Below are 22,759 nucleotides of genomic sequence, written 5' to 3' on the forward strand. Positions count from 1 at the left end.
TGTATATATTAATACTCTTGGAGCTGACACATAGTTCATTAATAATCTAATTTTTAATTCTCTATTTTAAGTTCATTACTATTTTCTACTGCCATCTATCCCATCTGGTGTATTTTTCTTTTCCACTTCAGTCTTTACAAAGAAAATTTTTTCCATGTTTCTGTCTTATTTTACATAAAGAATAGTCTCTAATGTCTTTGTCGGTTCTAATATTTGTGTCTAATATCAGCACTCCTCTTTCAATAATCGGTTTGCTTATTTTTCTCGCCATAAGCTTTTTGAATGCGTCTTTGAATGTTTAGTGATATTTGATTAGATGCCAGATAGTGCAAGGTTTACCTCCCTTTTCCAGGTGATGTAATGCTCTAAGTAATCTGCGTGATGATTTTTATTCTGGGAAATCAACAGTTAAGTTTCTTGAAACCAGTTTGACCCATTTAAAGGATGCTTCTCTTGTTTGTTTGATTTTGCACCTGGTTGAAGTCTATTCCTGGCTCAGTGCTCAGGAGACCACTCAGTGTTGGGAATCAAACCCAGGGCTCCTCACATTGCAAACTGTGTGCACTAGCCCTCTGAGCTACCTACCAGCCCTCAAGTATACTTCTGTAGTTCTCAGAGTTCATGACTGTGGCCCTGGTTGACAGTCAATGCCTGTTGAAGGATGTCACCCTGTGACCTCTGAATTATGAAGTTTCCAGACTCTCTGTTCAGAAGATCTTTTTTCCTGACCCCTAGGTAATTCCTTGACTTGCCTCTACTGGTGCAAGTCAAATGCTCCCACAGTACCTTTGTAAATCTCATGAATTTTCTCTCTTTATAGCTCTCTCCTTCCTTGTCTGTTAACTCTAGCCATGTTGTCTCTAGGGCTCTTTGCTTTTTCTCTTCAGCATAGGGTGCCTGCCTAGCTTCTCTGGCTTCTCCGTTCTGCGGAAAGTCAAAAGGTAGTAAAATGAGGCAATCAGAGGGCTCACCTCCCCTGTTTCCCATTTTTGTTTACCCTGTCTTCTATGGGTCATGTGAAAAGTAATCTTTTTATTTATTTATTTATTTATTTATTTATTTATTTATTTTTCTGGTTGTATCAGGTGGGAGGATAAATTGGATTCCTGGACACCATTTGGTTACAAGTAGAAATCTCAAAATTCGGGGCTGGAGCGATGATAGTACAGTGGGTTAAAATTTGGTAATACTGTGAGTCAAAATTTTTTCTTCATATCTTTTCTTCATATTTTAAATATCACTTATTTTTAAAATGATGGTAATCAGGGCCAGAGCGATAGCACAGCGGGTAGGGAATTTGCCTTGCATGCGGCTAACCCGTGTTCGATCCCCGGCATCCCATATGGTCCTTCAAGCACCGCCAGGAGTAATTCCTGAGTGCAAAACCAGGAGTAACCCCTGAGCATTGCTGGGTGTGACCCCAAAAGCAAATAAAATAAAATAAAATAAGATAAGATGATGGTAATCATTGGCAAGAAAGCTACTTTCAAAACATGCTTTCTGTATTCAAGTTTATGAGAATATGAAGTGGTCTAAAGGGAATGGAGGCCTTAGAAAAGAGAAGGGAGTAGAGTCCCTTTCCTGTCTTTGAGGGTCTCTGGTTGCTCTGCTTCATGTGAGGCTGATTTTGTTCCTTGGGGAAAGCTTACCTTTAAAGTAGCGCTTCTCAGCAGGTATTATGTGCCCATCCCCCTCCCCACAGGGCCCCAGAATATTTCAAGGGAGCCACAGTAAAAATTGTGACAACTGAGTAACATGACCAAGAGAAAAAAAATGAGTAAAAGTTTGAGTCAAGGCTTTACCCAGGACAGTAGACTATTAGTCTTGCTCCTAACTTCTCCAAGAAAGAAAATCTGCTTAAAATTCTACTGCAGTTTATATGGAAATTAGCCATTTGCTGATCACACAGCCTGTCACCAATAAAATTTTGCTTAAAATTTTCAGAGTGAAAATTCATATAGAAAGTAGACAATAAAATAGGCCAAAGAAAGTTAGTAGGGGTATAGTTGGATGCCTGGTGTGTGGCTGACCCCAGTCTGATCCTGACAGAGGCCTGAGCAGCACCTCAACCTTGAACTCTTTGTCAACCACTGGTTTGATTGGTGGGTCACTAAGAGGAACCCGTTGAAGACCCTGGTCCTCAAGGTCTCCAGAGCACCACTTGGAACCCTCCACTGCCCCCCAAAAATAAACAAAATAAGGGTGAAGTACATAAAACGCTAAAGCAGATGTTTTGTAATTTTATAAACTCACCATTTTCTTTCAGAATATCTGAAAAATACTTCCAAAAAGATGAAGAATGGGCTTATGTTTGTAAAATTAGTTCACCCATGTTCAGGTAAGTTCTCACCCCACTCCCTTTTTTATCCAGTAATAATAACTTGAAATTGTTTTTTTTTTCAAACACTGACTTAAAGGGAAATTTACTTATTTGACTTTGTATGTTTTTTTCCTTCCTGAATGCCATTTAAAGGTAAGTCAGCATTGCAGGACGACAAAGGCAAATGTATGACATTCCTAGGCTTCTCAGATAATTCATTCACTGTAAATATTTGTATTTCTTCTTAGAATTTTAATCCATAGAACTGTTCATTCATCAGAAATGTTGGCAAAACAAAAATGTAGCATGTTTGATTTCTCTTAGAAAACATTAATTTTCTTTGACTTTCACAAGCCAACTTTTCTTATATTCACTTTATGTTATGAAGTAAAATAAGCAGCCATGGGTTTTTTTTTTTTAAGGAGGTTTTTACTCGACAAGTCAAGATTTTGAGTAGTTTCATTTTTAACTGTACTTTCCTTCTTGTGACCAAAAGTAGTCTGTAAATTTTCTCTGTCAAGGGGCGATTGTCTTTTTTATTTTAAAAACTTTGTGTATTGAAAAGGCATGTATTTTGCTGGAAATGATTTTACTTAAATTTTATTTTTGGTGATTTTTCTGTACTTTTAATCTTTAGATAAAAAAATTAAAAGAACTATAGATACTAATGCTGATGATACTGTTTTATCTCTGTGTAGCTGTTATTACATTACTTCATTTTATAAGTTTTATCTTATCGGGTTATTGCTAGCTTTATAAAGATTTGCCTGGATACAAAATAATTAGCAAGTTAGAGCTGTCTCTCAGTGACTATAATAATAGTGAAGTAAGGGAAAGCCAACGTATCTACCTTGATGTTTGATTTGTTTGAAAGATATATTAATAAAAACAGCAGAAAAGAATTTTTGACTTCCTTATTTTGCTCATCATGAACTTAATTACAATTTAGCACCTGTAACCATTTGGAACTCTTAGCTAGGACTGAGTTGAGGCAATTTTTTTTTCCCAAGAGAAGTTTTAGAAGCAGTAAAGAATCAAAAAGTATTTAGTTAAAAGGATGGAAAAAAGTAACAAAGTCAGTCTACTGGTAAAACTTACATTTTATCAGAATGTTTAGACAGCAGAACAAATGGGGTTTTTTTTGTTTTGTTGGCTGTGGTAAAACACATGCTTACAGTTTCTGTGTCCTGACTAGGCACCAAGTCTGCCTTTCAGACCTTGGTGTGTATTTTTTTTTTAATACAAGCAGATACTCGTGAGGTGAATTCAGTATTGCTCCTATAATGCAGATTGGGAAACTGAGGCACAGAGAAGCTCCTTAAGAGCACACGTGTGGTGGAGATGGGGTCAGACTCAAGGTCCTTAGTTGCCCTATATTTAGAAAAATATTCCTTGCTTTGAGGTAATAAAACCTACAACACGTCTTCGCCCACTTCCAGCTTTTATTTATTTCAGAGAAAGCATAAAACTCATCCTCATGGATTGGAGCTGGACTCCTTGCAGCCTGAGGCCTGTAACTGCTGTGGGACCCCGGCCTTCCTTATGGAAAGCTGCCTTCGCTTTGTACTCAGGCTGAGGGTCTAGGTTGGACTGAGGGCACCTGAACCACAAGAATCCACTGGCCTACTCAGTTTATTTGACTGAATCTTTGGGTTTGGGAGGTTTTTGGTCAGAATGGCTTTTTCTTCCTGATCTGATGATTTGATTTGAAAGGCTTTGCAGCATTTAAGATAAATGACTTGCAATTTTTAATTTATTGGTTTAATTTCAGTGAGGATTATGAAGCTAGAAAACAAGCATCTGCATATAATAGCTATAAGCTTTCTTGGGAGTTGCTTTGTATAGAATATATCTATGTATGTTATGTTCATATTAAGAACATTCCTTAGAACTATTGGATAGTCTTGAGTGTGTGTGTGTGTGTGTGTGTGTGTGTGTGTGTGTGTGTGTGTGTGAGAATTCACAAATAAACAAATAAAAAATAGATTTTTTTTTTAACAGGGGAAGGAGCCATTTACTTGTTTAATATGTGTCTGCAGCAGCTTTTTGAAATAAAGGTTTTTAAGGAAAAACACCATTCTTGGTTTATAAATCAGTCAGTTCAATCAGGTGAGTGATATATATATATATATATATAATGGAAGTATACATATATATATTTCCATTAACTAAACACATACTTTTCTGTCCTTTACATGTGGATCTATCTGGTTTGGAGTCTGTCGTGGTTTAGCCTTCCTTGTCATGAGAGCAGGTTTTCATGAAGGAGAAAGGAAAGCTTTGCTCAACTTTTGAGCAATGCCTCTCTGTGTTTCGGATGATGAGATTTAAACTAGCAACTCTGAAACACTAGCACAGTCAGCTATTTAATTGCCTTTGTGCACGCTGAACTGAATGGAAACTCTTCACTCTGCTGTTAAACCCGGTTGGAGGCACTCAGGTTTATTTTACACCTTTCTCCTTGAATGTGTAATGCAGCGGTAGCTTCTAAAGTAACTGGCAACATGCTGAAAGTAGACTATAGACCAAACATGATTGTCACCCATTGCCTCTCTTGCAAACCACAACACCCAATAAGAGAGAGAGAACAAAAGGGAATGCCCTGCCACAGAGGCAGGGTGGGATGGGGGAATGGGGGGTGGGAGGGATACTGGGATCCATGGTGGTGAGAAATGGGCACTGGTGGAGGGATGGGTATTTGATCATTGTATAATTGAAACCCAAGCACAAAAATTTGTAAGTCTACAACTGTACCTCATGGTGTTTCACTAATAAAAATTTTTTTAAAAAAAGATAAGGGATGTGAAGAACTTGAAGTAAATGAGAGAAAATCCTGCAAAAAATAAATAAATAAATAAAGTAGATGACAACAGATTTTTTTCATGCTTTATCATATAAATTACTATAGCCATCTTCCTTCCTTTAACATATATAACCATCCAGCAACACTGAATGTTTTTAAAACATACCTTTAATCTCAAAGTAATATTCACTCAGAAGAAAACAGAATTTCAGGTGCTTTTATGACCTGATTTCTGCAAGGGGGAGAGTCTTCAGGGAGCATTAGGTTCACAGTAATGCTGCCTGCTTTTTCGTCATTGAAACTTAATTTGAAACAGCTACTTTTAAGAATAACCATCAGGATATTACTTGTATACCAAGAAACTTATTCCTAATTTCTGAATATAATGGTTACCTCATAGACATTTGACCCCCAGTTACCACATAGACCCTGAGCATTGCCAGGAGTAACACCTGAGCAGAGAACTAAGAGTTGCCCCTAAGCAATGCACGTGTCCACCTCCCTGCAAATCAGTCAATGTCATATTACTTCCTTAATTTGTATTTATTTACTGTGAAATGGATTCATATATATATATAAAATTTAAAATTTAAATTTCTTGTCAGTATATTTGTTTTTTCTATTAAAGAACTAAGGTAGAGAACTATGTTTCCTGAAGCCAAAATGATTAAATATAATTATAATATATAGCACAGCGGTAGGGCATTTGTCTTGCATGCGGCCGGCCCGGCCGAGCCGGGTTCAATTCCTCTGCCTCTCTCGGAGAGCCCAGTGAGCTACCGAGAGTATTTTGCCCACACGGCAAATTCTGGCAAGCTCCCCGTGATGTATTTGATATGCCAAACACAGTAACAACAAGTCTCACGATGGAGACGTTACTGGGCCCGCTCGAGCAAATCTTTGACCAACAGGAGGACAGTGCTACAGTATAATTAAAGTAACCAGAACCTATGGTATATTTATATTAAAGTGTTTCTTGTTCCATTTGATTAAAACAAAAACAAAACAGGTTCACTTACACGGAAGAAGGGGCTTAGGATTCTTGAGGGGACTACAAAGAAGCGGGCTGGCTAATTTCCCTTATTTGCCCTTTATCTTTTTTAAAAAAAAATTATTGTTTTATTGAATTACCGTGAGATAGTTATAAGCTTTCATGTTTGAGGTATAATCATACAATGTTCAAACACCCATCCCTCCACCAGTGCACATTCCCCACCACCAATCTCCCCAAATCTCCCCAATATACCCCCCTTTTCCCCGTTTTCTCTCTCTCTCTCTCTCTCTCTCTCTCTCTTCTTTTGCCCTTTATCTTTGTGCCAGCACACCACCCAGCATCTTACCACAAAGCTTCTAGTTTGCTTATGCTCTGTCTTGACAGGGACTTTTCCTACCCTCTTGCCCTTTTCTTCAGGCCATGGAGTAATGGGGCTAAGCTTTGTGGTGGATAACAGCCTTTTAAATTCTGAAGCAATGACAGTCCAGAGTTGTGAGTTTACAAATCATAGAAGGGACCATGTCCAGAGTGGGTAATGCATTCAATACTTCAATCCCAGCAACACTGAAAATAACGTTTTACAATAGGTTATATTTTATTTACACAACTTTTCTAATTTTTGCCTGGTTTGTCTCTCTTTCCCTTAACCCGCACTTGGTTTTGGAGGGAAGAACTCTGTTAAAGATAATTTTTACCAAAGAAATAGAAACTTTGAAAAATCATGTCTGCTGTCTTGATTCACCTCTCCATACAGAAATTTGCAACTCTCTTTTATTAATGGCCATTCCCAGGTATTAACCATTTATGGAAAACACCATTCTATAGCTGATTCCCATGGCAACATGTGGCTATAAAATATCCCCCCCCCCAAGGAAAAAAAAAAGAAATTTGCAACTCTTTGAAGTAAAATCTCATAGATCAAATTCTGTCTTTTGAGAGAACCATATTCACTCTTAGGCCTTTATAAGCTTCTGAATTTGATATTCCACATATATTTTTCTTCAAGTGATTTTCACACTGGAATTGAAATGAAACAAGTAAATTATTCTTCCAAGACATCTAATTCCCTTTGTTTCTTTTTCTGTAGGTGGTCTTCTCCACTTTGCAACACCCATGGACCCTCTATTTCTTCTTCTCTACTATCTTATAAAGGCTGATAAAGTGGTGAGTTTCCAGTTTGGAATATTGACAGTGAGGAAACAAAATAGGTCGTTTTTTGCTTGACATCCTTCCTCTTTCTATGATCCAAATGTTGATTTCCTACTCCGATTTGACTTGGTTGGTGTAGAACACATGTTGAGCTGGAGCAATAGCACAGCTGATAGTATATTTGCCATACACACCGCCAACCCAGGTTCAATTCCTCTATCCCTCTTGGAGAGCCCAACAAGCTACCGAGAGTACCCCACCCACACAGTAGAACTTGTCAAGTTACCCGTGGCGTATTCAATATGCAAAAAAACAGTAACAACAAGTCTCATAATGGAGATGTTCCTGGTGCCCGCTTAAGCAAATTGATGAACAACGGGAGGACAGTGCTACAGTGCTACAGAACACTTGTGCCTCATGTTCTGGTATAGATCAAAGCCCTGACATGTAGACCTGAGAACCAGTACCTTAATCTTAGTCTTAAACTAGCTTAACCTTGACCTCTCATCAGCTAACCCTTCATACTATGTGCCTTATTTGTTTGAGATTTGATCAGTAAGTACTACTCAGTTTTGAAATATGAGACAAGTGTTAAGAAAGTTACCACCAACTTTAGAAGATATGTCTTTTGTTTTGTTTTGTTTTTTTTGGATCACACCTGGCAATGCACAGGAGTTACTCTTAGCTCTTCAGTCAGGAATTACTCCTGGTGGTGCTCAGGGGACCATATGGGATGTGGGGAATCAAACCCAGGTCAGCCATGTGCAAGGCAAACGTCCTACCCACTGTGCTATCGCTCCAGCCCCCAGATATGTCATCTTGCGCTTAAGAAATTGTAGATAATTAGGACACCTACCTTGCACGTGGCCAACCTCAGGGATAACCTCTGGGACCTTCTAGGAATAGAGCTGGAACCCCCTCAACACCACTGGGTGTGGCCCCAAACCCACACATCTGCAAAAGAGAGACAGAGACAGTGACAGAGAATGGAGACAAACTGGAAACTCATTTACTTTTTTGTGTGGGAGACTGAAATAACTTAACTAGTATGTGCCTAATAAGCGACTATTAATTGGGGGGGGGGGGGGAGCCCTCTCGTGGAGATAAAATACATCTTTTGTAATATAATTTGCTCGAGCGGGCCCAGTAATGTCTCCATTGGAGACTCTGTTGTTACTGTGTCTGGCATATCGAATACATCACGGGGAGCTTGCCAGGCTCTGCCGTGCGGGCGAGATACTCTCGGTAGCTTGCCGGGCTCTCCGAGAGGGGCGGAGGAATCGAACTCGGGTCGGCCATGTTGGCTGCGTGCAAGGCAGACGCCCTACCGCTGTGCTAATTGATTTTGATATTACTATCATTTGATCTTAGGGTATCTTTATACACTTAAAAATTATTAAGCATACCAAAGAACTTGTATAGATTTCTCTCGGTATACACTGTATTAAAATAGAAACTGAGAAGTTTTCAAATATCTTAAATTAATAATTCCATTACATGTTATTATAAATAGAATTTTTTTTATGCCACAATAAAATTCAGTATTTCACATTTCTTCAAAATGTTTGAGGTCTGATTTAATAGAAGACAGTAGAATCTCCCATCTCATTCTGAGGGAATAACCTAGGAGTATTCAAGGAGGAAACTGATTCTTATTTATGATATTTTCTTTTCTTTTTTTTTTTACTGAATCACCATGAGATATAGTTTCAAAGCTTTCATATTTGAGTTTCAGTCATACAATGATCAAACACCCATTCCTCCACCCTCACATTTTCCACCACCAATGTCCCCACTACCTCCCCCCACTATCCAACCCCTCCCCCTGCCTCAGTGGCAGACAGTTTCCCCCATACTCTTGCTCTACTTTCTCTACTTTTAGGCATTATGGTTTGCAATACAGATACTGAGACGTTTGGTCCTTTATCTACTTTCAGCACACATCTTCTATACCGAACAATCCCTCTAACCATCTTTGACTTAATGATCACTTCTATATTCCAGCTGCCTTCTCCTCCAACTCATGAGTCAAGCTGCCAACCATGGAGCAATATTTCTGGCCCTTTCTCTACTATCCTTATGTGTCAGTCTCATGTTATTTTTATATTATGATATTTTCTAGTCACATGTAATAAATACGTCTCACTCTTTTTCTTAATGTGAGTTTTGGATTTCTTTTTCTTTTTGGGGTCACATCTGGTGATTCTCAGGGGTTATTCCTTGCTCTTCATTCTGGAATCACTCCCAGTAGTGCTCAGCGTACCTTATGAGATGCGGGGAATTGAATCGGGGTCAGCTGCATGCAAGGCAAGGGCCCTGCCTGCAAAATTATGACTCTAGCCCCAAATGTGTGAATGTCTTGATTGGAATACCTGCATTCTGGTTAAATAATGTATACCTTCACCCTAATTTCAGGGAAAATTTCAGCCCTTAGATCAAGTTGTGATGGATGACATGTTTCCGAATTGTATCTTGTTGCTGAAACTTCCTGAACTTGAGAAATTACTTCAACATGTGACACAGGAGAAAGGTAGTGTGATCTTTGAAACCAGACTTAAGGCTATCAGGAAGACTGGGCATTTGTATGAGAAGTGGTTTTAAAGACCCACTTAGTATAATGCTGATTCTATGTCAGACATGGGGGAAGTTGACTTATAGATTTGCCTTTCTTTATCAATGCTATTCTGCTTACTCCACTTATTACGACTGAATTGTTCTGTTGTTGAAATCCCAACTAGTGGAAATATGGTGGTCTGTCTCTACAGGACCAGGAATCATGAAATTTGGGCTTTAGTCTTAGTTCTTTTTTAAACTTATCTTTGATTTAATTAACTCATTTAATGAATTTCTGCCTTGGATTTATAATTTTTTTCATTTCTGAGTCATGCTCTATAAAAATTACTAGTAAAATTACAAAATTTCATGAAACCTCTTCCTTTATTGATCCAAAAAGCATTTGTTGAACACTTGCTAAGAAAAATAAGTACAGGTGCTGGACTCTGAGGATACTTATAAATAAGACTTTACCCTTTCATTCACTTTGCTTCAAATCTAGTGGGTTAAATGACAAGGAGGCCAATAACAACAGAAAGTAATGGATGTGAATTCTGGGTTTTCTAAGGACACACAGGACAGGCTTATGGCTTGGAAGGATGGGTAGGAGAGTTTTCCTGGATGTAATGACATCTAAGGGAGTCCTGAAAAGTAAGTCGGCATATCAAAGGCATGGATGTAGAGAAAAGTTTGTCATGTTTAGGAAATTTCAGGAGTTCGCTATCGCCAGATAGAGGAATGGTGAGCAGGGTTCATATGGTGAGGGACCTTATGTGTGTTTGAATTTAACCTAATGGTAGTGTCAGTGAAATTAGAAGCAGGGAAGTGGGAGAATGTGGAGAATATAATAACCCAAGTCCAGGGAAGCTGCTGTAGTGGTCTAGATGAGAGATGATGAGTGAGCTTAAAAGATGAAACTAGAAGGAAGAAGATTTTTAGAGGTAATTGAATTGTAGTCAAAGAAAAGGAGAATTCTGGGATGACTTGGCTTTGTATCTTGACCAACAAAAGGCAAGCCTCCAGATGACAGGGATAGGTAAGAGGAATAGACTAGAGGCAGTGCAGACATGAGTTTTAGATCATTCTTTGAATTTTGAGAGGAGGATGTGAGAGAATGCTTGTGTTTTGACAAGTTAGTAGCACTATATAAACTTAGCATCACTGTTTCCAAAAATCATCCCAGTAGTTTTGGGGTTAATATAAAAACACTGTGAAAAACCAGAACAACAGCTGATATGTTGTGGTTGTCCAGAGTCATAGTTTGGCCAACTGACAGTTCCTTTGGGACCAAGAAAGTGTGATTCCAAGAAGTGTAAGTTTACAGTGGAAAGGGGAAGAACCTCACTGATTGCATTTTACATCTGAGGGGCCTACCAAATTCATACTTGGCCAGACTTCCTGCTCTATTTTGAATCTAAGGGAAATGTGGTGCCAGGGTTTTATCAAAGCAGTCACATTAAAGATATTCCCTGATGATGAGCTTGGCAGGGGACAGCAGTCTCTTTTGTTGGTGACAAATGAAGTAGCTCATAGCTATTTCTGAAAGCTAAAATGATGAGGCATAATCAAAAATCATTTTGATTTTGCCAAGTAAGTGCAAGTCGAAAATGCAATTAAGTCATCGTCCAAAAATCTTATGTTAGCTGTATAAACACTTAAATGAAAACCTAGATACACGGAAGTGAGAATATTAGTCCATTGGTATTTGTTAGCTTACAGTCAAACTTTCGAAGCAAGAGCTTCCCTGTCTTTCTCATTCCTTCTTTCATTCCAAACACTGACTATTCAATCATTAGTTGAACTCTTGTTCTAATCTTTCACCTTCCAACTTTTCCTAACTCTAAAAGTACTGCTATATTGGAGGTGTGCTTACAAATATACCTTATTTGGCCATGACTGATTATTTAGTAATCATTCTAGCCCAGTGGTAGGGCGTTTGCCTTGCGTGCAGCCGGCCCAGCTGAGAAAGGTTTGATTCTTCCTCCCCCTCAGAGAGCCCTGCAAGCTACCGAGAGTATCTCGCTCACACAGCAAAGCCTGGCAAGCTACCTGTGACATATTTAGTATGCCAAACACAGTAACAACAAGTCTCACAATGGAGACTTAACTGGGCCTCAAGCAAATCGATGAACAACGGGAGGACAGTGCTACAGAAAGGATTTATAATGTAATTTATAATGTAAGCAATTTTTGTAATGGATGTGCTTACACACACACACACATATATATATATATATATATATATACACCTTATTTGACTCTAAGTAATTGTTCTTGTGCATGTCTTTTGGATTTTCATGGGGAAAGACATTTATCTCAGTGTGCTAGTATCACATATATAGAAAACATATTTAATATATTTGTATTGTGTGTCCAGGAGAAAAGCAAGGCATACGGAATTGATTGTGTGTCTTTTGTAAGGAGGTCTTTTTGAAGATGAGACATGAGAGATTTTATTTCTTTGGTTTGGGCTTGTTTTGGGTTTTAAATCTTCCATTATTTTAAGAATTACAAATTGAAGTTCATTAGGGAATAAATTTGTTTATGAAGAAATGACCCAAACTTCTGGAGAATTGGGTACATCTTTTACCCTATAAAATTTAATCTGAATTTCTTTGTGTTCTGCCTTACTACATTAAAAAGTAAAGAAACATTTAAGACCTAGACATTTTAGAGAACTCTCAATATGTACATGTTGATGTGTACATGTTGATTATATAGTTATTTGCAAAATAAAACTACATGGGCAGGTGAAGCAATGATTCTAAGTGAATATTTTGTCTAAGTGAATATAACAAATAATACCTTGTTATTTCCCTTTTAAATATCAATATATTTATTCTAGGAGAGATGAATTGGTAATACATTGTAATTTGATTTATATTCCCCTGATGACTAACCATGTTAAAAATATTTTCATATTCTTATTAGTTACTTGAATATCTTGTCAAAATGCCTATTTGGCCATTTTTTAAAATGGAGATATTATTGACGTAAAACATATTAGTTTTAGGTGTACAACATAAGATTCAACATATATAATAAGATTCAATATATGATTATTAAATAAGTATCACAATAAATCTAGATACTACCTATCTCTACACATAGAATTTTTTTCTCGATTTTATTGACTAATATTCCTGATTTACAGTACTATTTATCTTCTAATTATGGTTTCCAATAATAATTCCAACACCTTCCTAGCATATCCACCTCTCTCACCCAAGGACTTCAACTTTCCTCTTTTCAAAACCCCTCCCTCCAGACTCAGTTGTGGGGACCAGTTCTCCCATTAGAAGTTTGTTTCTTATGATGATTCCTTTAGAGATCTAGTCTCTTGAACAACTTTAAAATATGTAATTTTAACTATAGCTATCAGTCATACTGCATGATACGTTTGTATACATAGCCTATCTCCAGAATTTAGCCATGACTTAATCTAATCGATCTGCTTGTTTTTGTGATGTGAGTGACCATTGGACCTCATACATGCAAAACACTCACCAAATAGTTTCCTTTCCCCTACCTTCTTTTTCATGGCTAAATCTTGCTTTTTTGGCTTGTTATCAAAAAGTTTCTTTTTCACTCAAAAATTTAAAGGTACAGACAAATGTAGGGGGAGATTGCAAATAATAACTTTAGGATCTGATTGGTCAAACAGGAAAATTCAAAATGCATTTTCTGTATAATTTTAAACAAATCATTCAAGCTTTTCTGTATACTTGATCTGAAAGATCAAGGCTTGCTTTGCCGTATGTTGTAATTAGTAGTTGGCAAAATTGTTCTAAATTGTGAAGCTTTTGTCCTCTTAGATTTTCACTGGTGAGACTCTATTTTTAAAATGTTCCCCTTCTCTTCCCTTTTTGTGATAATGGGGGAGTTGCATATTCTGATTAAAGGGCTTACCAGGGGTTGGTGCTCCTAGTTATCCAATTTGATCAAATGATATGAGAAATACTTTTGGCCCAAAATATACATTTCATGTAAATTACAAAATCACATTTTGGATACTGCTGCTTATTCAAATTTGGAATATTGTCCACTTGTAAATTAACATTTGGCTCCATTCTGTGTATTTTACTGTTAGGATTTTAAATAAGAAGACTGCTAGAAACTAGTCAGTAGTATTCATAACATAGAACAAAGGAAAAGTAGAAAGTTGATGTTTTTGAATTTCCATCCCTTACAGGTACTGTGTAGAGAGACTGAAACCTGAAATACTCAAATTCCCCAACTAGTTTTTTTGATTTTAGACTACAGATGCTGTCTTGAGAAGTTTGTGGCATTAAAGATCTAGTTAAGCAAAGTTTCTGAGAATCTTCCCTTTCGCCTTCTCTCTGCCAAGTAAACCCTGCCACAGTTGTTTGGGTCCTGAATGATGATTGGTGGTGACTTGAGTTAGCACTACCTGCTTTCTTAGGGAAGGAAATGACGTGTCTCTGTTTGCTATCTCTGGGGCTCAGCATGTTTCTGGCCAAAGACGCTCACATTCAGTGGAGAAATGATAGGGGAAAGAACTAATAAAGGGTTATGAACTACATCTTGAGTGTAACACTCTGTTTCATATTGCAAGCAAAAGCTATACTGCACTGCCTGATGTGATTAACAGGAATAGCCAGGAAAACTTACCTGATTAAAATACCCCATGTACAGTTGCCAATTTTCTATCCCCAGGAGGCAGGGAAAAAAAAGACCATATGAGTTTCTCAGTTATGGAAAACATTGAGAAAATAGATGTGAAAATGTGCTCTAGGCAGTTTTTGTACAACAATACATCAGGGAAATTCAAGTTTGTGAACTGGTTACCCAATTGCTGAACATACTGTTTAATTGTGGACTCACTTTTATTCCATCTTTATTTTGTAAACCCAGTCTTTCCAGATGTTGAGACCAGTTTTATAGGCACCAGACATTGGGAAAGAAAACTTTGCAGCCTATGCATATATTATTTAACTCACTAACTCTCACAAATATTAAATTTATGCCACAGAAGAGCTTAGTTAGGGTATTTTGCATAATTGTGGGTAATCTGTGGCCTTTGTGAGCAATTTAAATGTGATTGCTTATCAAAACTAAGTTTCAAATTAAGCAGTAGTTTCTTCACTGATCCCTGTGTTACATTCTGGGATAATCAAGCTGAATATTTCTTAGTGATCATCTTTTCCATGGAATATTTAATTAGAAATAAATGTGTAATTATAAAACTTACTAGAAATAAAAACAGAGGCCCTGCTGGCCTTGATAATAGATTCTACCATAATTAAGGAAGGAATAGTACCCAACAAAATAATGGCCTTTACTCAAAACTTTTTCAGAGATCGAATGAAGATTATTTCCCAGCCAATTTTATGAAGCTAGCTCAAGTACCAAACTCCAAATTATAGCATAAAAGAAAAACTAGGTCAATATCTCTTATGTGCATTGAACTGAAAATCCCCTAGCTGAATTAGTAAATCAAATATATAAAAAGGATCACAATCAAGAAGAGTTTATTTCAGTAATACAAAGTTGACTGAACATTAGAAAATAAATTGGCATAATTCATTGTATTAACATATTATAAAAGAAACTGCATCATTGTCTAAATAGATGCAGAGAAAGCATTTAACAAAAATTTAATCATAAAATGATTTGATTTGTGATTTGTGATTGATCATAAAGTAAATTCTCAGCAAATAAGAGACTAAAGAGAACTTTATCAATCTGATACAGTTTCCCCCTCCTTATTCAAAAGGACCCATAGACCGTGCTTGCAATAAAGGATAACATCAAACACTGCTATAATGTACACCTGTAATAAAATTCTATTTTATAAATTTATTATGGTGAGAGATGGCAATGATAATCGTATAATGGAAATTATAACAATATGCTACAATAAAATTTATTTAAATATGATCTCAAAATATCTACATGTTAGTTTGATGATTTAGTTAACCATGGATCTGAAACCACAGGAAGTGAAACTATTATATCCTAAGACCTTGTTTATTAGTTTGTGACATTTTAAAAACAGAGGGAACTATTGCAACGAGAATCTCTAACAAACCTAAGCTAACATTATACATCACTGAAAGAGACTGAAAACATTCTCCTAAGTCTGGGTGCAAGATAAAGATGGCTCACAACTTCTATTCACAATTGGAAGTCCTAGCCACTTCCAAGAGATAAAAAAAAAGCAAACTATATACACACACAGAGATAGAAATGTGAAAAGATCAAAGTGTCCATTCAGGACCAGGAAGTACATCTGTTAGGACTAACCATGGTAAGCATGGTGCCCAGACTCAATTGCCACTATTGTCCCCTGAGCTTCACAGGGTACAGTTCTAGAAACCCCTGAGCACCAGTGGGATAACCCGGTAATCCCCTGCACCACAAGGCTAGAGCAGCACAACATCCTCAGGCCCTTCATTGAACCACTGTCCCAGCTACCAGCTACCTGAGGATCATTGGTGGGGGCCTTGGCGCAATGCTTGAGAACCCCTTACCAAAAGAAAGTGTCCTTATTCATAAACAATACAGTTTTAAGTCTAAAAATCTCAAAGAAATCTGTTTTTAAAATGTCACAAACTAATAAACAAAGTCTTAGGATACAAAATCAATATGCCAGTCAGTGGCATTTTATGTACTAGCAGCAAACAGATGATGGAACATACCATTTATAATATCAATAAACTACTTTAGTGACAAATATGAGATAATACAGGCCAATACACTGAACACTGCAAAATTTTGCTGAGGGAAATTAAAGGACAAATAATTACCATTGAGATATATCATGTTCATGAATTACAAGAGCCTGAGTCTTGTAATATTATACCCTTTGCTTCCAAATTGATATCAATTTAATGAAATGCCCATAATAGAAATTATGTGGCATAAAACATAAGGATAAATAGTAAACAGAGTAAAGGAAAGCAAGTGGTCTTTAGTCCTTTCACTCCTGTACACTTAGGTTCAGTTTGCAACCACCAGACCCTGATATCACCACAGTCATACAGAAAAAAACTTAAAATGAATCATGACATGAATGCAAAAATCAGAATTACTGAACTCAAAATGAAAACTGGGAAACATTCTGTGGCCTTGAGACTAGGCAAAGACATCCTGTAATCCGAAAAGTACAATCCATAAAAATATATTTTGTTAAAATTATTTTCTCCTGTCTGAAGGACACCATTAAGAGAAAAAAGGAAATAAGTCACAAATAAAAGAGAAGGCTTGCCTATTATTTATATGATAAAATATGTGTATTCTAAGTATCTGAGTTAGCAAAAGATTGAAATGACACTTCCCAAAAGAAGACACTTAGGCTAATGAAAAATGTTAAATATTATTCTATGGGAAAATTTTTATTAAAATTCCAAGAACATATCATTAATATCTACCAAAGTGGCTAAATGGGAAATTAGAACTCACTTACATGACTAACAGAAGCATAAGATGGTATTTCATCACAATTATTTCTGTCTCAGTAATTCTATTTCTCAATATTTACTCAGGACTAATGTATATTCCTGCAGAGACTTGAAGAATGTTCAGAGCACCTTTTGTTTTCATAGCAGTCTTTTCAAAATAGTTAAAAAACTGAAAATAGGGCTGGAGTGATAGCACAGCGGGTAGGGCATTTGCCTTGCACGTGGCCCGACCCGGGTTCAATTCCCAGCATCCCATATGGTCTCCTGAGCACAGCCAGGAGTGGTTCCTGAGTGCATGAACCAGGAGTAACCCCTGAGCATTGCGGGGTTTGACCCAAAAAGCAAAAAAAAAAAAAAAAAAGAAACCAAAAATAACTTAAATGTCCTTAAGTAGGTACGTCCTTCAGTAGGTGAGTGAGTGGTAAATAAAATGTGGTATGGCCACACACATAATACTACTCTGTATATAAAGAAAAAACTTTTACCAGTGACAACAAAATGAGTGAATCTTAGGGAACGTATTTTGAGCAAAAGAAATTGGTCACACACACACAGATTTACTGTGAGATTCCATTTCTCTAAAGTTTTTTATAGTTTTTTTTACACCTCTATAGTGAGAAAAAACAGTAATTATCAAAAGTCTTGACTGGAGAAAGACTCAATGTAACTATTTGGGATGTTACAAGTACATTTGTACAAAATCTTCAAATTGTACACTTAAAATCATTTCACTAATCATATGTAAATTATTCCTAAGAATTACCAAAGTACGGAATTGATTCCAATCTAGCACAGGAAACTCTATCTCCTGGTTATGTCGTAGTGTTTGTTGGGGTTTTGTTTGTTTCTTGTTTTCAAAAATTGTTTTTGTTTTTGGTATTTTCTCTCCCTATCATCCACACAGTATCATGGAATGTAGGAGAAGGCAAAAGTGAGTATTGCCTTGAGATTGGAGTCTGGGTGACAAAGAGGCTGATTTTCAGAGAAAGAAAGACAGTTTGGCTTTCGACACATAGAGCCTCAACTTGGGACATAGGGATTTCCCAGGAAGGGTTGTTGAGTCTTGTTGAGATAGGATGAAGTCAGCCCAGGGGAAGTAGCAACAGAAAAACCAGAGGAAATGCTATCAGAGTCAGAGAAAGCAGCAAGAGGTCTTATAGAACCACAGAGTTGAGTGTCTCACACAGAGAGCAGAATCAGAAATGGGTAGAGGAGGATGGAGTATTGGTACAGCGGGTAGGACTCTTGCCTGGCACGTATCCGGCCTGGATTCAGATCTTGGTGTTCCATGTGGTCCCCGAGCACCACCAGGAATAATTCCTGAGCACAGAGTCAGGAGTGACTCCTGAGCATGGCCAGGTGTGGCCCCCATATACAAAGCAAAACAAACAGGAAATGCTGAGGAGGGTGAGACACTGAGTTTTTTTTTCCTGAGCTGCTCACTAGACCAGTGACTCCAGGCAGATTATTTTAATTTCACTCAAACCCTGTCCTTTGAAGAAAGGAACCAAAAATTAGTTTTCATCTTCTGATGTATTCTGAGCATTAAATGAGAAAAAAATGCCTATTCAGAACTTAGTCCAGTTCTGTTGTTTCATTAGCAGGTTTTCAATTTGTAATGTTTTCTTAATGCAGTAATTACAGTAATTGCAGTAATCAAGTGATCGAGTGATCTTAATGCAGTATTTTGTGTGTGTCCACAGTATTGCTTTTAACACTATGTGGCTTGGCTCCCTAGTAGGTGCCAGTGGTCATTGAGCATGCAGGCATGCAGCAGTGCAGTGGACAAGCCTGCTTCTCTGCTTTGTCTAGGGAGCACTTATAAGAGGGCGAGGAGTTTTTTTTTATAGTTTTCTGCATCCACCCAGGGAGTGGGGAAGCGGCGGGAGAAGCATGAAGAGACAGTAGAAAACGCTTCCAGGAAATTTGGAGCTTGAGGCAAGGGTGAAGTGACCCACAGAGCCCAGTAAGGTTTCCTGGGAGAACCCCAAGCACTGAGCATCTTGCGTTTCCGTAGGCTGCTGCCCAGGCAACCCTGGCCCCAGGAACCTGGCATTGCCCTGGAATTCTCAGACTCCTGACGGTGCAGTTTACAGCAGTTCCCTCTTTGCTTCTGCTGAGGTCACTGCAGAGTTCCAGTCCCGTGCCACCCGCCCTATCCCCTGCCTTATCTTGCCTTATCTTGCCCACAGTACTGACCACCACAGACTGAAGGAGTAAATGTCCAGGAACAAAGACCACCTCTTCATCCATACAAATCATTTCGTGTAATTCAGCCAGTTCAAGCAGACAGCAGAAAATGGCCCTGAATAAGCAGCTTCCCTCTTCCTCTGCCATAACAGAGCATATAGGAAGTGTCAGTCTATAACTTCAGGATGGTTCCCAGAGAACCCAGTGCTTCTGCCCTCACAGAGACAGCTCCTGCATGGGGACAGCAGACTGGGGGTGGACATGCTACCTCTGCTGATGTTTCAGGAACCAGGAACCTCCTTAGATGAACTGGCACCAGGGAAGTAATGCATTCGGGACATCATATAGAAAGCTAGTTGGATTGTGAGGAAAGGGAGTACAGTTGATGATAAATAAAACTTTTATCCTTGAAAGGGTTGAGTTGAGCCCAACATAAATATAAATTGCCTTGAAATCACTATTGATCTTATCAGTGATGCATTAAGACATTGATTTCTTTTATACTCCACTAATCCCAATAGCACAGGATTGAGTAAACAATAATTATTTTCCCCTATTATGTACAATGAACTTACAAGGCAGTTAGTTTCACCTGCATTTAATTTCAACTTTTTTCCTTGGGATTTTCATTTTTATTTCGAAAATATGTTCTCATTGAAAAAAACAGTGAAATAAGTTGAAAATTGTTCAGAGAAATTAAGGTTGCTTGAGGCTCATTTGCTGAGATTTTAAGTTCCCTTTACTACAGACTTGTCTGTGTAATTTGATTATTTTCTTAAGTTCGCACTCATTCAATGATTGAATAAAGCTTGATGTACCAGGATTCTCTTTGGGATTTTCTTAATGCATCAAGGATGCCTTCAAGGTTTCTAAATTGAGCTCTTAAGATTACAAGCTGTTGTGAAATATTTTTTGCTTTTAATTTTTATTAACTCGCCATGAATTATGAAGTTACAAAGTAACTCAGGATTGAGTTTGCAGCATACAATGTTCTAAAACCAATTCCTGCCCCAGTGCCCGCTTTCTTCCACCAGTATCCCCAATTCCCCCCACCTCCTATGAAATATTTTTTAAACTGTTAACCTGTATATGACATGGCTTTTGTTTAATTTACTCTGCTGACTTTTTTCTTTTTTATTCCAGAAATAAACAGCAAAAAATATTATAAGTACAGCAAAGAGAAGACCTTGAAGTGGCTGGAAAAAAAGGTATGGTACCTCTCTGGTGCCTTATGAAAAAAAAATAGTCTCCTTTTTCCATAATCTTTAGAGAAGAGAGTAAATCTGAACCCACATTCTCTCTTGTATGTCATAGAACAAGAGGAAACCTGCTTAAGGTTACCCAAACATGAGAAGCAATCTTCTGTTCTCTCCTCCATGCATCTCTGGAGGAAGCTTGATCTTTGCTGTTGACCTAATTCCTCATTTTTTTTTTGTGATTCTTGCTTCTGAGGCTGTGGTTCTTGCTTCTTGGGCTGGAGCGATAGCACAGCGGTAGGGCGTTTGCCTTGCACGCAGCCAACATGGCCGACCCGAGTTCGATTCCTCCGCCCCTCTCGGAGAGCCCGTCAAGCTACCGAGAGTATCTCGCCCACACGGCAGAGCCCGGCAAGCTCCCCATGACGTATTCAATATGCCAAACACAGTAACAACAAAGTCTCCAATGGAGACGTTACTGGGCCTGCTCGAGCAAATCGACGATCAACGGGAGGGCCTTTGCTTCTGAGGATGAGAGATCCTGAAGAGGACAGTGAAGCAGGAGCAGTTCTTTCCATTTGTTCACGGAGATTTGAGTCTTCCATGTCAGACCATTTTGCGTATACTTGCTGATATAGATCTTACAGGTGCTCGAGGCTGGTGTTGCTCATACACAGAGGCATAGCCTTAATGATGTCAGGCAGTGCTTTCCAAAGCCATTTCCTAGATTTACAACTAGCATTTCTCTTGGAGTAGAATAGGGCAAGTTAGGAGGAGAGGATGGAGATGTATTAAAATTTGAGTGTTCCCCTCCTTCACTGTTGGTGGGAATGTCCACTGGTTCAGCCCTTCTGGAAAACAGTATGGACGATTCTCAAAAAATTAGAAATTGAGCTCCCGTTTGACCCAGCAATACCACTCCTGGGAATATATCCCAGACAGGCAAAAATGTATAGTCGAAGTGACATCTGCACTTGTTTGTTCATTGCAGCACTCTTTACAATAGCCAGAAACTGGAAGAAACCTGAATGCCCAAGAACAGATGACTGGTTAAAGAAACTTTGGTACATCTACACAATGGAGTACTATGTAGCTGTTAGAAAAGATGAAGTCATGAAATTTACATACAAGTGGTACAATATGGAAAGTATCATGCTAAGCGAAATGAGTCAGAAAGAGAGGGATAGACATAGAAAGATTGCATTCATCTGGGGGATATAAAGTAACAAAGTATGAGATTAATACCCAAGAATAGCTGAGATCAGCACCAGGAGGATTACTCCATAACTTAGAGGCCAGCCTGGCATTCTAGGGGAAAAGGCAGCTCAGATAGAGAAGGGAGCACCAAATAAAGGATGTTTGGAAGATCCTCCCAGGAGGGGAGATGCATGTCGAAAGTAGACTATGGACTGAACATGTTTGCCACTCAGTGCCTCTTTTGCAGACCACAACACCCAAAAGGAGAGAGAGAACACAGGGGATTGCCCTGCCACAGAGGCAGGGGGGGATGGGGGGATGGGGGTGGGGGGATATTATCCATGGTGGTGGAAAATGGGCACTGGTGGAGGGATGGGTATCTGATCATTGTATAATCGAAACCCAAGCACAAAAAATTGTAAATCTACAACTGTAAAAAAAAAAAAGAAAAGAAAAGAAACAAAAAAAAATTTTTAAAAAATAAATAAAAAAATTTGAGTGTTCCGGCCCGTCCTTCACGCCCGACCGAGGTCACCAGCTGTCCCCCACAAGCGGCTCTCCGGCATGGCCACGGCCCCGGAAGCACAAGGACTTAGTACAGAAAACCACCCGCTTGGAGCAGAAAAGCAAATGGACTATGTGTTAAATCGCGCCAGCATGCCTGCCCGGAGGGGAAAGGGTGTTGACCCACTCACCCGCTCCTCTCTGGAAAGAAAGATGGCGGCCGCACCGGAGCCTTGTGGACAGCAGGTTTGAGCTGCGGGTGGGGGCGGCGGGGACCTCATGGGACAGGGGGGGCGTTCTGGCCCGTCCTTCACGCCCGACCGAGGTCGCCAGCTGCCCCCCACGAGCGGCTCTCCGGCACGGCCACGACTCCAGAGCACAGAAACCAATCTCTTAACTATCTAACTTTTAATAGAAATTCTTCCAGGG

At 38.5% G+C, this 22,759-nt stretch overlaps 1 protein-coding gene across 2 annotated transcripts in view; it reads left to right on the top strand.

Moving 5' to 3' along the window:
• RNASEH2B (ribonuclease H2 subunit B) overlaps window positions 1–22,759 on the top strand; it is a 75,386-nt gene that overhangs the window by 22,524 nt on the left and 30,103 nt on the right. For both annotated transcript variants that reach the window (XM_056132910.1, XM_056132909.1), the window contains exons 2-6: window positions 2,267–2,338; window positions 4,322–4,429; window positions 7,205–7,281; window positions 9,682–9,796; window positions 20,577–20,641. In XM_056132910.1, coding sequence (XP_055988885.1) covers window positions 2,267–2,338; window positions 4,322–4,429; window positions 7,205–7,281; window positions 9,682–9,796; window positions 20,577–20,641 — 437 coding nt within the window. The remainder of the gene's footprint in view (window positions 1–2,266; window positions 2,339–4,321; window positions 4,430–7,204; window positions 7,282–9,681; window positions 9,797–20,576; window positions 20,642–22,759) is intronic.

The sequence above is a fragment of the Sorex fumeus genome, unplaced genomic scaffold (assembly GCF_029834395.1).
Source record: "Sorex fumeus unplaced genomic scaffold, SorFum_2.1 ptg000095l, whole genome shotgun sequence".
Lineage (NCBI taxonomy): Eukaryota > Metazoa > Chordata > Mammalia > Eulipotyphla > Soricidae > Sorex > Sorex fumeus.